The sequence below is a fragment of the Oreochromis niloticus genome, linkage group LG20, assembly GCF_001858045.2.
Source record: "Oreochromis niloticus isolate F11D_XX linkage group LG20, O_niloticus_UMD_NMBU, whole genome shotgun sequence".
NCBI lineage: Eukaryota > Metazoa > Chordata > Actinopteri > Cichliformes > Cichlidae > Oreochromis > Oreochromis niloticus.
Window position 1 is genome coordinate 9,527,557 of NC_031984.2, and position 12,074 is coordinate 9,539,630.

General features: G+C 39.2%; 1 protein-coding gene across 2 annotated transcripts; it reads left to right on the forward strand.

The window, feature by feature from the left end:
* The first annotated feature begins 223 nt into the window (after window positions 1–223).
* nr4a1 (nuclear receptor subfamily 4, group A, member 1) lies at window positions 224–4,660 on the forward strand. Of its 2 annotated transcripts, none has more exons than XM_003438903.4 (7): window positions 224–381; window positions 1,440–2,244; window positions 2,355–2,484; window positions 2,590–2,753; window positions 2,870–3,072; window positions 3,179–3,357; window positions 3,684–4,660. In XM_003438903.4, exons 2-7 carry the CDS (start codon window positions 1,450–1,452, stop codon window positions 3,938–3,940), a joined length of 1,728 nt encoding a protein of 575 aa, XP_003438951.1. In that variant the 5' UTR covers window positions 224–381; window positions 1,440–1,449; the 3' UTR covers window positions 3,941–4,660. The 2 variants fall into 2 exon arrangements, with proteins under 2 accessions (XP_003438951.1, XP_013129646.1); XM_013274192.3 differs by lacking the exon at window positions 224–381 and adding an exon at window positions 411–942.
* The last annotated feature ends 7,414 nt before the right edge of the window (window positions 4,661–12,074 follow it).

A 12,074-nucleotide genomic window follows, 5' to 3' on the forward strand; every position in this document is an offset into this window, starting at 1 on the left:
TTTGCCTGTGCAGAATTACTTTTATTTGTATTTGTAGAGTTTTATTTGGCCATGTGTGAGAGTGAGAGCGTGCCTGTGCGTGCGTGTCTGCTCAGCGAGGACAATGCTGCGGTTCTTGGTTGTATGCGCGTCAACGGAATCCCGTAGTGCGTCATCCTGTGACTGTTCTCTCGAACAGCGCTGTGATTGGCCGCAGACTGGAAATCTCCCCGCCCATGTATGGAAACCTTCCTGCGTCATGGGTAGAGTAAAGCCAATCGTATAAAATTGTTCCCGGGACCCGAGCTCAGGGACTGCTTCTCAGCTGAGATACACATAAGATGACACACGGTCGTTTGTGGAATACGGACCGTTCAAAACACTTGTAGACGGACCCAACAGGTGAGAATGGGGATGAATGATCTTTAATACAATAGACTTGAATGCGGGATGTCGGTTTTTTTCAGTTCTCAGATGTAACGGCTGCAGCTGTAGGATACTAAAACTTAATCTGGTAGCAAAATAACTTTAAATCGGAACGAAAGCAGCCATCTGTTTACACCTTTGTAAACGAAAACGTGTTTGAAGTTGTGCTTGCAGAAATACATTATGTTGTAAGTTTGCTATATTTACATCTACACTAATATAGGCTACCAATGGAATAAGTATGTCAAGTGCGTTGCCTCATCAGTCTTCTCCGCGGTATCGTAGTATGTAACATGTGATTCATGGGTTGGCATTGGACCCATGTCTGAAAGTCAAGCTCAATGAACTTTGCAGGCGTTACTATATTTATACCCCACGACTAAGTGATATACATAAATAAAACGGGTAACCTTCTCCAGTAATGAATGATGCCTAACTCGCTTCCAGTCGGGCTCTTTAAATCCTTCGAAATTCACCGTGTGGCGGGTCACTTAAGTTTTGGACTTGCAGAAGAGTTCGAGAAGGTCCTGCATGATGGTATGGTCTAATCATGTTTTAAGACTTTCTGCATATCTGTAGATGCTGCAATGAAGCATACTTGATGTTAATTAGTGTTGTATCAAACTAATGCTTGAAAAGGGGAGACATCCCCTACAGCAACATAGACAAAATGAGAGGCAAGCTTCTTAAAAAGGAAATTAAAAATTAAAACTAGGCAATATTTTTCTATGAAATTTCGAGCTGAATCCCTGCAATGGCTTTGGGCTGCTTTTCAGATGATTTTAGTCCGTTTTTATTTTAATGTTTATAGTATTGTGAGCTTTTTCGTTTTCATAATAATACTTTTATTTTAACTTTTAACCACTGTTTATCCAACGTGTGGCCTTGCACTTATGTTGTCTAAGGCTGTGTGGAGAAACAGCGTCTTCCACCTCTGTTATAGCTGGTTAACTTGCAAAAGTTTGAAGGTTGGGTGAAGATAATCACAGGATTTTGTGGCTTCTCTTATATTCTTATTTTTTTGTGTTTTTCAGTCTTGCAGTCATGACTTGCATATATTCCCAGCACGGATCTCAGCCTAGTGAGAACAACCTCGGCAGCTCAGAGTTTCAGAACACAGACTTTATCTCCAGGCTGGCTGTGGGAATGAGTAGCCCACTGGACCAGCACCTCTCTGCACCATCCTTGCCAAGCATCGGCTCCCTGGTGGGCACTCCCACGGGAGACTTCGATGCATATTCATGCCAGTTTACTACGGCTCCTGCCCATGTTGCTCCACCCTCAGCGCAGGAAACTCCTTTCAAGCTCGATGAACTCCAAGTTTACGGCTGCTACCCTGGATCGTTCATGTTGAGTTACCCCGATGAATCTGTGTCCCCCACTGGGTCAGATTATTATGGCAGCCCTGCATCAGCCTCGGCTCCTTCAACCCCTGGGTTTCAGAGTCAGCACACATCCACCTGGGATTCAGCCTTTGGGCCATATTCACCCAGTCCAGGGTACTGGGCAACTGAAGAGACATCAGTGCCCCATGCACCATCTTTCTTCACATTTGGTGCAGGATCCATGGAGGATATGTCTCCTTTGGGTCAGCCACACTTACGAGATCATGATGCTTTCGCCTTGAGCCATCCTCACCCATCTTCGCTGACCTTTCCCACTTTGGAGATGGAGCATGCATGCAACTTTGATGGTGCTGACCAATTGGATGCTGGAAGCTTGTCACCCAAGCTGAAAAGTCCAGGTGGCAACGAAGGCTGCTGTGCTGTGTGTGGGGATAACGCTTCCTGTCATCACTATGGAGTTCGCACATGTGAAGGATGCAAAGGGTTTTTCAAGGTAATAACATTTGATATCTCTGTCCTGCCAAGTCATCTATTTGAAAACAGTTATCGAATTGTTTGTTTGTGCCATGTGAGTTAAGAGCATTTCTTCTTTCTGTTTTACAGCGTACTGTGCAGAAAAATTCAAAGTATGTATGCCTTTCCAACAAAGAATGTCCTGTGGACAAGAGGAGGAGGAATCGATGCCAGTTCTGCCGTTTCCAGAAGTGTCTAGCTGTAGGCATGGTCAGGGAAGGTGAGTGCAGTGCAAACACACATGATTCATAGTGTAGAAGGATGCTAACACTGAACCTGAAGTAACAGATTTACCACATTTCTTTTTTTGTTTGTTTTGTTACAGTTGTCAGAACTGATAGCCTGAAAGGACGAAGAGGCCGCTTACCTTCCAAGCCTAAAATTATTCCGGATGTAACAGCTGCTGTGTCTCCAGTGAGCATGATCGCCTCACTCGTGAGGGCACATATTGACTCAAACCCCAGCGTTGGGACACTGGATTATTCCAAGGTAAGAAAAAGACATTTTCTACAACTGTTTCAGTTCTTTTGGAGTAATCTTTGCTAAAAAAATAAATGAATAAACCGAGACAGCTACCTAAATGTCTGCGCTGTGTTTAATTTCAGTACATTGAGATGGATACCAGCCCGAATCAGAAAGAGGACGCCAGTGACATCAGACAGTTTTACGACTTGCTTACAGCCTCTATGGAGGTTATCAGGAAGTGGGCAAATAGCATCCCGGGATTCTCTGAGTTCTGCCTTGAGGATCAGGAACTGCTGCTCGAATCAGCATTTGTGGAACTCTACATCCTGCGACTTGCATTTCGGTGAGTATAACTTCCTTTAAAAAATTTTAAACTACCTCTTTGGCATTTACTTTTAACATTCTTGAGATATTTTATACAGCTAACAAACTGTGTTTCTCTTGTGCAGGTCTGATCCTAAAACGGAGAAGCTCATCTTCTGCAATGGAGTCGTACTTCATAAAACGCAGTGCGTACGGGGTTTTGGCGACTGGATCGACTCCATCTTGGAGTTTTCGCAAAATCTCCATCGCATGAAGCTCGATGTTTCCTCCTTCTCCTGCCTCACAGCCCTCGTCATAATCACCGGTAAGAAACTATCATGCTGAGTTCAGATGACAGCACTATATATAGGGAATCTGCTTCAAAATACTGGCATGACAAGTGTATGACAAAATATAACATGGAGCACATTATATATCACAGCTGACCTAAACACAATCTACACTGTGCTATATTTCAAAATATAGTGCACAATTTCAAAGTGGGGTCACCTTTGATAACCTTATATTGGTCTTTATTTGCTTGTTTCCTCCCTCTGTGGCCATGATGCTATGCTTTTCCAGCTGTATTTAGTTTTATTTTGTTAAAGTCAGATAAATGATGGCTTAATGACTCTTATTTTCTTCTCTCAGATCGGCATGGTCTTAAGGAACCAAAACGTGTGGAAGACCTGCAGAATCAGCTCATCACCTGCCTCAAAGATCACGTCTCTGGCTGTGGCTCTGACTCTTTGCGGCCCAATTATTTATCCAGACTTCTCGGGAAGCTGCCTGAGCTCAGGACTCTGTGCACTCAAGGCCTCCAGCGCATCTTTTACCTTAAACTAGAAGACCTCGTTCCTCCGCCACCGATCGTGGAAAAAATATTCCTGGATACGCTTCCATTTTGAGCGTGAGATGGGAGATATGCCATCTGTGATGTGAAATCTGGAACTGATCTGAGAGCCAAAGCAAACAGACTGAGTGCTCATACTCCAGGTAGCAAAGTAAAACTGCATGCAGCTAAGAAAAAAAAAGCAATCCTTAGGGATTATGGATTATCAGAAGGAAAGTGCTACTTCTGACTTATAAAATGAAATAAAACTTGTAAAGTACCATTTTTTTTGGAGCTATCACATGATTCTTTATTTGGTTAGGAAACTGTAATCTCTCCAGATGGAATTAGAGAGGCCATCTCATGGATCAAACAGTAACTGTTTACATATGAGGTGCCATGAATGGAAACTTTTTCAAATGGAGGGAAATGACAGCAGTTTTCCAAACAGTTACAAATGAATTCAAATAAGGTCCGCACCATCATTTGAATGATATAAGCAAAAAGCATTAATGTGATATTTTCAGCTCCAGTATTAAAATAGCCAATACCCACAGATTTATTCAGCAGTACAGTTCATGTATCATGAATCGACTCTGAGCAGCTAACATACTGTGTATTTTCCAGTACAGTCTTACACACTGGTCTTGTTTGTAAATGATTTTATATCTGTTATGAAGTCTGGTGTTGGTGCCACTTGAACTGTTTTATACAGTTTGTTTTGGATGAGTTGTTTTTATGTACAAAGATGTTCTCTTCTACTGCAGATAAACATTTAATAAAATGTCAAACTGCATGTTTTGAGTGCGTTCGCTGTTTTTTCTCTGAATGTTTAGGATATTTTAAATGTCTTAATTTATTTATTGTTTAGCTCAGGCAGCGTTGGGGAGTAATGAACCGATCCTACATCTTGATCATTCACTCACTTCTTTTTTTTGTCATTTTTGGTGTAGCTACCTACTTAAACTTTCAAAAGGAAAAGAACCATAAAAGGAAAGGAATGTTTTTTTTTATGTCACGCTGCCTGTCTTACTGTAATTGAAGCCCTTTTTGCAAGCTCCGCCTCCAATTTCCGCTACAAAGTCATGCCCAGGCAGTGATTTGGCAGGCAGCCACCACCACACACTTAGAGCATGTGCAAAAGGGTAGGTGTTACTCAAGTCTCAAACTGCAACAGCATAATCTTGGATAGGCTTCCTGAAAATATCAATGATTGCTATTTATTAGCAAAGGTTCAGGGTATTTATTGCATGGTGGAAGTAAACTAAGTGGTGCAATGCCCCCACCATGGAATCAGGTGTCTGTCTGATGGTCTTTGTATAAATATAAAGCCAAATTTTATATTAACTGCTCTTTTTCTTTAAATACTTTGTGTGTGTTTTTTTAAATGTAGTTCTTCTTACACATGACCAGTGTACAATTTGCTGCAATAAATTCAACTGAGTTGCGTGAATTCCTAACAAAGTTTTGGTGACTAAACTAAATTTCCTCTTAGAGTGGCTTTTCTTCCAGTATATTTAAGAGCTGGCTTGTAAAAATTGGAATTTAAAGTCATTCCCCCAACAGTGCTAGCTTAGTATTTAAAAAATAAAATCCACATCACAGTTTTCACTTATCTATCTGTTTATCCTGCCACTGTGAGACAGCTGCATAGGCTATGAAGGTCATGGTACTGCAAATTAAGAAAACATCTTCATCAGTCTTACAAAGTCATCAGTCTTACAAAGTTATCAGGATAAACAAAAACAGTTGAAGTCAGCTGGACACACTTCTTGATGTTTTGTGACCTCTGAATTCAATTGTCACCAGTGCTGGAAAATGAACTAAGATGTATGAGATTCTATTTGTTCAAATATGATGTTCTTTTGCTATAAACCTCATAAAAATGTAAATAACGCAACATACTGTAACTAAAAGAAGGATGAAGCCACTGTGGCAGTAGCCACCAGTTTGCAGAGTCACTGTCTGCTAACCTGGACTGAGCATTCTGGCAGCCATCATCTTTGCTTTTTTAAAAGCTGACGTAACGCATGAAGTTTGGCTCTTGAGGGGATATCAAGGGACACTACACAGCCATCTTTCGTGGTAACTCTAATGGCTACCACCATGTATGAAATGATCATCATACTGTACTCAATAAAATGAAACTAGCAGCTGACATGAAAGCACCAAAAATCATTTACAGATTTACTGAGCTCACAGATCAAGTGAGCATTTCGGTTGTTTTCCCATATACTTTTATATGACATGTAGGACTTTCTCCAACCAGAGGCATCACCCACTGCTATTAGAAAGAATGCAGGCTTAAGGCGCTTCCACATTGGCTCATCAGAAACCACCTCTATCTTTTACATACAGTTTATGATAAGTAGCAGGAAACCCCCCCACGGAGAATCATTTTCGACTCACCAAGTCAGTTAAAGTTTCCTCTTCAATGTAGCTGGATGCACTTCTAGTTATGGTAGTTTCCATTATATTCCACCATTGCTGCATTGCTTGTGACTGTCTGGTGACCTGCAATTGACCATCTTGAAAGACAGTGACATGGTAACCTGCAGGAAATCCATAATGAAGGCTTTCTTTAAAGCCATTTAATAAAAGCAAGAAAATAAGGAATGTTGTTGTAATTAGCGGCACAGGACGACAAGGGATAAAAATGTTATGCAGTCCCACATAAAGATCAACACTTTTTCACCCTGACAGCAGCTGGGCTCATCACATCACTTGTATTTTGTCTGCTTTAATATGCTTTCTTACATTGCAGTGTGCTGAGCTCTCTCTCAGTCACTGTATACTGTTGTGAATGTAGCCTGCTAAACTGAGTCAAGGGATTCTTGATTGATTGCCTCAATACCCTTTGACCTCAGTCAAGATGAGTTTCTTCCTCTGGCGACAGATCAGTACATACCACTCAAAAATGAATCCCCTCCACCCTCTTCCCTCCCAGATATGTGCTGATCTGTTTTTAGAAGCTGGTGGATTTCTCAGTTCGGTCTCAAGTGACCCAGACTACTTCATCATTGCATAACGAATGCATGTTTGAGTGTATGTCAACACACACATGAACCTCGTGAAGCTCGAGGTGTTACTGGTATAAAAGAAAAGAAAAGAAAAGAAAAGAAAAGAAAAGAAAAGAAAAGAAAAGAAAAGAAAAGAAGAGAAAAGAAAAGAATTTTTTTTCCCACAATAAATGATCAAGTATGAATGAAAAGATTTCTCAGGTGCACCAGTTTGCGAAATTAAACCTTCATTTACAGTATAGAGCACTTTTAAGAATAACAGGAACTGACTCAAAATGCTTTCCAGTAGAGCCAAAACACATTTAACACATAAATATGAAAAACACACAGATCAATAAAATTAAAATATGTGTTAAGCATGTGGCAGTGCAGGCCCATTTAGCAGTATTTACATGGGCTCATCAGTGTTTAGTAACAGTCAAGGAGGAGAAAGAAGATGACATGTAACACTGAAGGCAGGAGACCTTTTTGGCCTGATGATGCTGCAAGATGAGGGTTTAAAACCAGAATTAGATCAAATTCAGAGGAAGACATGAATGAGCATAAAATCTTTTTAAAAGTCAGAGTAACCTTCATTATAAAGAATCATGTGGCAACAACAAACTAAAAATGTGTTACATTTTAATGCTGTTCTTCCATTGTTAAGATGACTGTCTGGACCAGTGTTGTAATGACGCATGGATGATGCCACACTAAGTTTTAGGGATCACTCTAAACCTGAGGAAACACACATGCAAAGACTTGTATAGCTTATATAGCTAAAAATATACCCGCATCTGCATATATTTGCATGATGTACAACAATAATGAAGAAATAGCCACCTCCTCTGTTGCAGAGTTTATTTTTCACCTGCAAAATGTTTCACAGTCTGCTGATCTTGGACAGAGTTCTTAAAAAATCAGATGCAATGGCTTTAGTTCATGTCATGTTTTTTGTAGACTTGCAATAATTTAGGATGCAGTCTATGATTTACATGAGACCGGTCACAAGGATTAATTGCAGTGTCTTTAATCTGTACTTATCTGCACATATTTGGTCCAGAACTATTACCAGTTACTACACTGCATCGTGATGAGTGACTCAGTATAGGCTAGTACTTTCTATCCTTAGCTGCACCCGTGTTACTGCACTGTAGGATAGACTCTCAGTACGTGTTGTTCTCCACTGTGCACATCTCATGTTTCTTCATGACAGTTACAGAATCTCAGATCTCTGTCTGGTATGGTAATGTCTCTTAATATGCAAGAAGGAAGATTATATAATTGGAAAAGTGAAGACTTGTGCAACAAGAGCTACTATATAAAACCAACATCACTTTGATTACCAAACTTATGTGACTGATAAAGATAGCGTGGATAGGACAACTCTTTTATGATCTACTCATTACACTTTGGCTGAAACTGGGGAAAGTGAGAGTAACTTGAACATGTCTTGTTAGATTGCCGATGATAATAGATGAACAAGCTTTAGACAGAGTTTGAGGCTTAGGGGCCGCCTGTGGATCCAAAACTATGCAAGTTCCTTATGTGTGTGAAGAAATTCAAATTTCTAAATCAAGACCAATTGAATGGTTTCTGTTTCAAAGTCATGCTTTAAGTTTGCAGAGTGACGAGCTTCATAAGAGTCTCAACTGACCAGGAGTGAAATAAAATCTGTTGTGTAACAGATGAACACGAGTGAGAACATGGTGATCGAGGGTTTCAACTAGCCATGCAAATAATTGTCTTAAATATAAGCCCACCCAACCATTCAAGGTTTCTTCTTCATTTTGGACAATGTAGAACAATCTTGATCTTTGATCCCTGACATAAATAAATAATTTATTAATAAATAATAATAAATAAATGCCCAGCTTGATTGATGACCCAATCAAGCTGGGCATTCCTTGTTAATGGATTTGAAACCATCAGAGATGTTTTTGTAATAGATTTCTCCAACTACTAAAGAAATCCATATTATTGCAAGATATGTATATATACACAACATTTCTTTCCAGATGTTGCATAAAGCTTTTAATACAATAGAAGTTGCAGCCACAAAACAACCAAATATGTCTCCTAAGAGAACAGACTCAGAGATCCTCTTTCATACAGAAGATTTATTAGAGCTTCAAAAATCACTAATTAAATACACTCTACAGTCCATATCAGCGCTTCCCAAGACACATCTTGACAGCAACTGTTGGAAGGGGGCTACAAAAAACTAGGTCTTCACAGCCAAAGAGCCATAAAGAAGCCACTGGAGGAGAAGAAAAGGACAAAGAAGACAAGACAGTTGATCAGGTGAAACCTGGACTTTAGTCTGATGTGTTCAAACATAAGCAGACAAACCAGAGCAATACAGCAACAGCTTCCAATCTCTGCGACACAATGGCATCATAGAGTGTAAAAATTGGACTTTTTATTGTAGTTTGACCAGGAAACATTGTGCAATTCTTTAAGAACAGGAGAGTAATTGAGCTTCATCTGAGCCAAAGGTCTGAATCGTTATCAGTTTTAAAGCCCTTGTTATACAAACCACAGTGAAGCAAGACTTGGTTAACAATGGGCTTGAACTTCTTCAGACAAACAGAACAGGAGAAACTTGAACATTTGTTTTTAGAGAATATTATTCATCTGTTTTACTAAGATGAGATCAGCATGAGATCAACTTGGTTTCCATGTGGCGACTAACTTAAAATGAGTTTGACCCCATTTGTTGTCCTAAAAGCTGATACCACCCACGTAAAGTCATATTTAGAAGTATTTAAATGAAACAATTTGAATTGGAAAAGAGCAGGAGTTCCTCATATTCTTTTCCTTGCCCCGGGATATTTACAGTGCTTCACCTTTTACTCAGCACCGAGTCTGGAACAAAGCTAATTTATTTCAATTTATGTTTCCACGTGGAGTGTAAAGTAAATATTGATTTGGTGATAGATGTCCAACCAAAATATGAGAACAGGTTTTAATCAATAATATTTTATTGCTAATCAATAGCAACACCAGTGGGATGAAAATTAGATGGGGTGGCGAAATCAAACCCATTTCTTTACACATTTACAAGTGTTACATTCTCTAATATATGCTGAACCATTTGTCAAAAGGGGGGGGGGGTTAACTTAATGCAATATATTCAGTTTTAGAATTCATATTCAATATTAATTGTGGCTAAGCTCAAAGTGTTAATGCTAATTTATTCTAATAAACACCATTTTCATATGCAAAACTAGGGTGGCAAGAGATCGTTTTAGGGCCACCCCATGCCTGCACAGTAGAGCTGCCCCTGCAGCAACAGCAGGATTGTGTTAAAAGAGGAAAAGGAAAAGGATTGAGATAAGAGACGCAGTAAATTAAATTGAGCAATCACAAAATTATACATTTTCATCTGTGTTAATAGTAATAAGTCTCATAAAGTTAATCCAGATAATGTAGTTAAGAGAAAACTTAGTCAATCAGATGACCACCTATTAGCAAGCATATGGTGACAATGGGAAGGAAAAACTTCCTTTTAACAGGAAGAAACCTCGACAAGGGAGGGGCATCTGCCATGACTGGTTGGGGGTGAGTGGAGGGAGACAGGACAAAAGACACACTGTGGAAGAGAGCCAGAGTAATAATAACTAATAATTAAATGCAAAGTGGTGTGTAAACACATAGTAAGTGGAAAAAAGGTGAGTGAAGTGCATCATGGGAAACCACAGCAACCTAGGCCTATTGCAGCATCACTAAGGGAGGATTCAGGGTCAGCTGATCCTGCCCTAACTGTATGCTTTATCAAAAAAGGAAAATTTTAAGCCCAATCTTAAAAGCTACATTATCTGTCAGACACGATGTGGGCAATACTCCAGCACAGACATGTAAGGCTGCCAGTGGAACAGGGTCACTAGTGTTTATTTATGATATGACTGTTAATAGAAGGATGCATTGGCTGCTCAGACTCAGCCAATGCTCTGAAACTGCAAATGGATAATGACCCAAAGTGTAGTGCAAAGGCAATCTAAGAGCAATCAATCTAATTTCTCTCAAAACATCTCAAGGGAGGACACAGAAGAATTGGTGGTTTTCAGACTTCAGACAGTTATTGACCTTAAAACCATCATTTAAAATTATGTCAGTTTGCTGAATTACGTTTGAACTTCTGAAAATGAGGAACTTAACATCAGGAACTGAATATTAACTTCTTTATGAATAATGGTCATAATTCCTAAAGAGTTAATGAAATACGCTTGTAAAAGCCCATAAATTAAAGTTGAATGCCTGGACATGAAATTACATGTATGGAGGCAAAACTACAAAAATTGTGTCTTTGAACCTAATGGTACCCCTTTCTTTTTTGCTATTTTGCAACTTCTGATCATTTTTACTCTGTTTATTAGCACTGTCACAAGGAATCCTAAAAAGGTGACTCTGGTAAGTCGTATGGTCCCCAATCTGAAGCCTGGGAGGAGACAAGAAGCAGTGGAGAAACAAGGCAGCAACCAAAATTAACTTCAGGTGCCAGTACATTAAGGCCTGTATCACAAGATGAACTGGTACAATATACTATTGTCACTCCAACATGTCAGCATGTAGCTGATAGAGCTGGTGACTGCAACCTACCATAAAAAAAGAGTAAAACCAAAGATGAATATGATTTTAACCGATAGCATTGATTTCTTTTCCAGTTCTGTTGGTTACAGTAATTGTGAAATTTAAAAAATCCTAAATCATGATACATATGACACTTATTTTTACTTGTTGCTACAGATGAAAAAAATAAACATTCTGGATGTTTAAATTAAAATCAATATTTACAACTGTGGTACTTCCCGATTTTTAATTCTAATTTTAAATCTAATACATTTTTATTTCTCACATAAGGACCCTTCTTGTTCAAATGTTTTAAAACAGTCCAACTAAGTAACTGATCTTTTTCCACTTTTTGACATAACATAACACCCTCCCTCCCTGTGATGTCTTTAAATAGATTAGCAGCCTTGAAATAATCACATCTGATGCACAACCACGGCAAGGAGCACAGGGTACTGCTAAAAATCTGAAGATTTCTTCCATGTTGAGATAAAATCACTTTCTAAAAATACTCATGAAATCTCAGATACGAACACCCGCAGTATTAAGAGAGCATCTGAAGAGCTATTTATAATACTGGCTCAGTTCAGTTTTCCTCCATTTTTTTTAAAGACACTTTATGTCACATATCGAGTTATG

Excerpts from the sequence above, each read along its gene's own strand:
- nr4a1 (XM_003438903.4), top strand. The coding sequence starts at position 1,450 with ATGACTTGCATATATTCCCAGCACGGATCTCAGCCTAGTGAGAACAAC. Across the intron at positions 2,754-2,869 it reads GGACACTGGATTATTCCAAG|TACATTGAGATGGATACCAG; the intron begins GTAAGAAAAAGA and ends GTTTAATTTCAG. Across the intron at positions 3,073-3,178 it reads ATCCTGCGACTTGCATTTCG|GTCTGATCCTAAAACGGAGA; the intron begins GTGAGTATAACT and ends TCTCTTGTGCAG.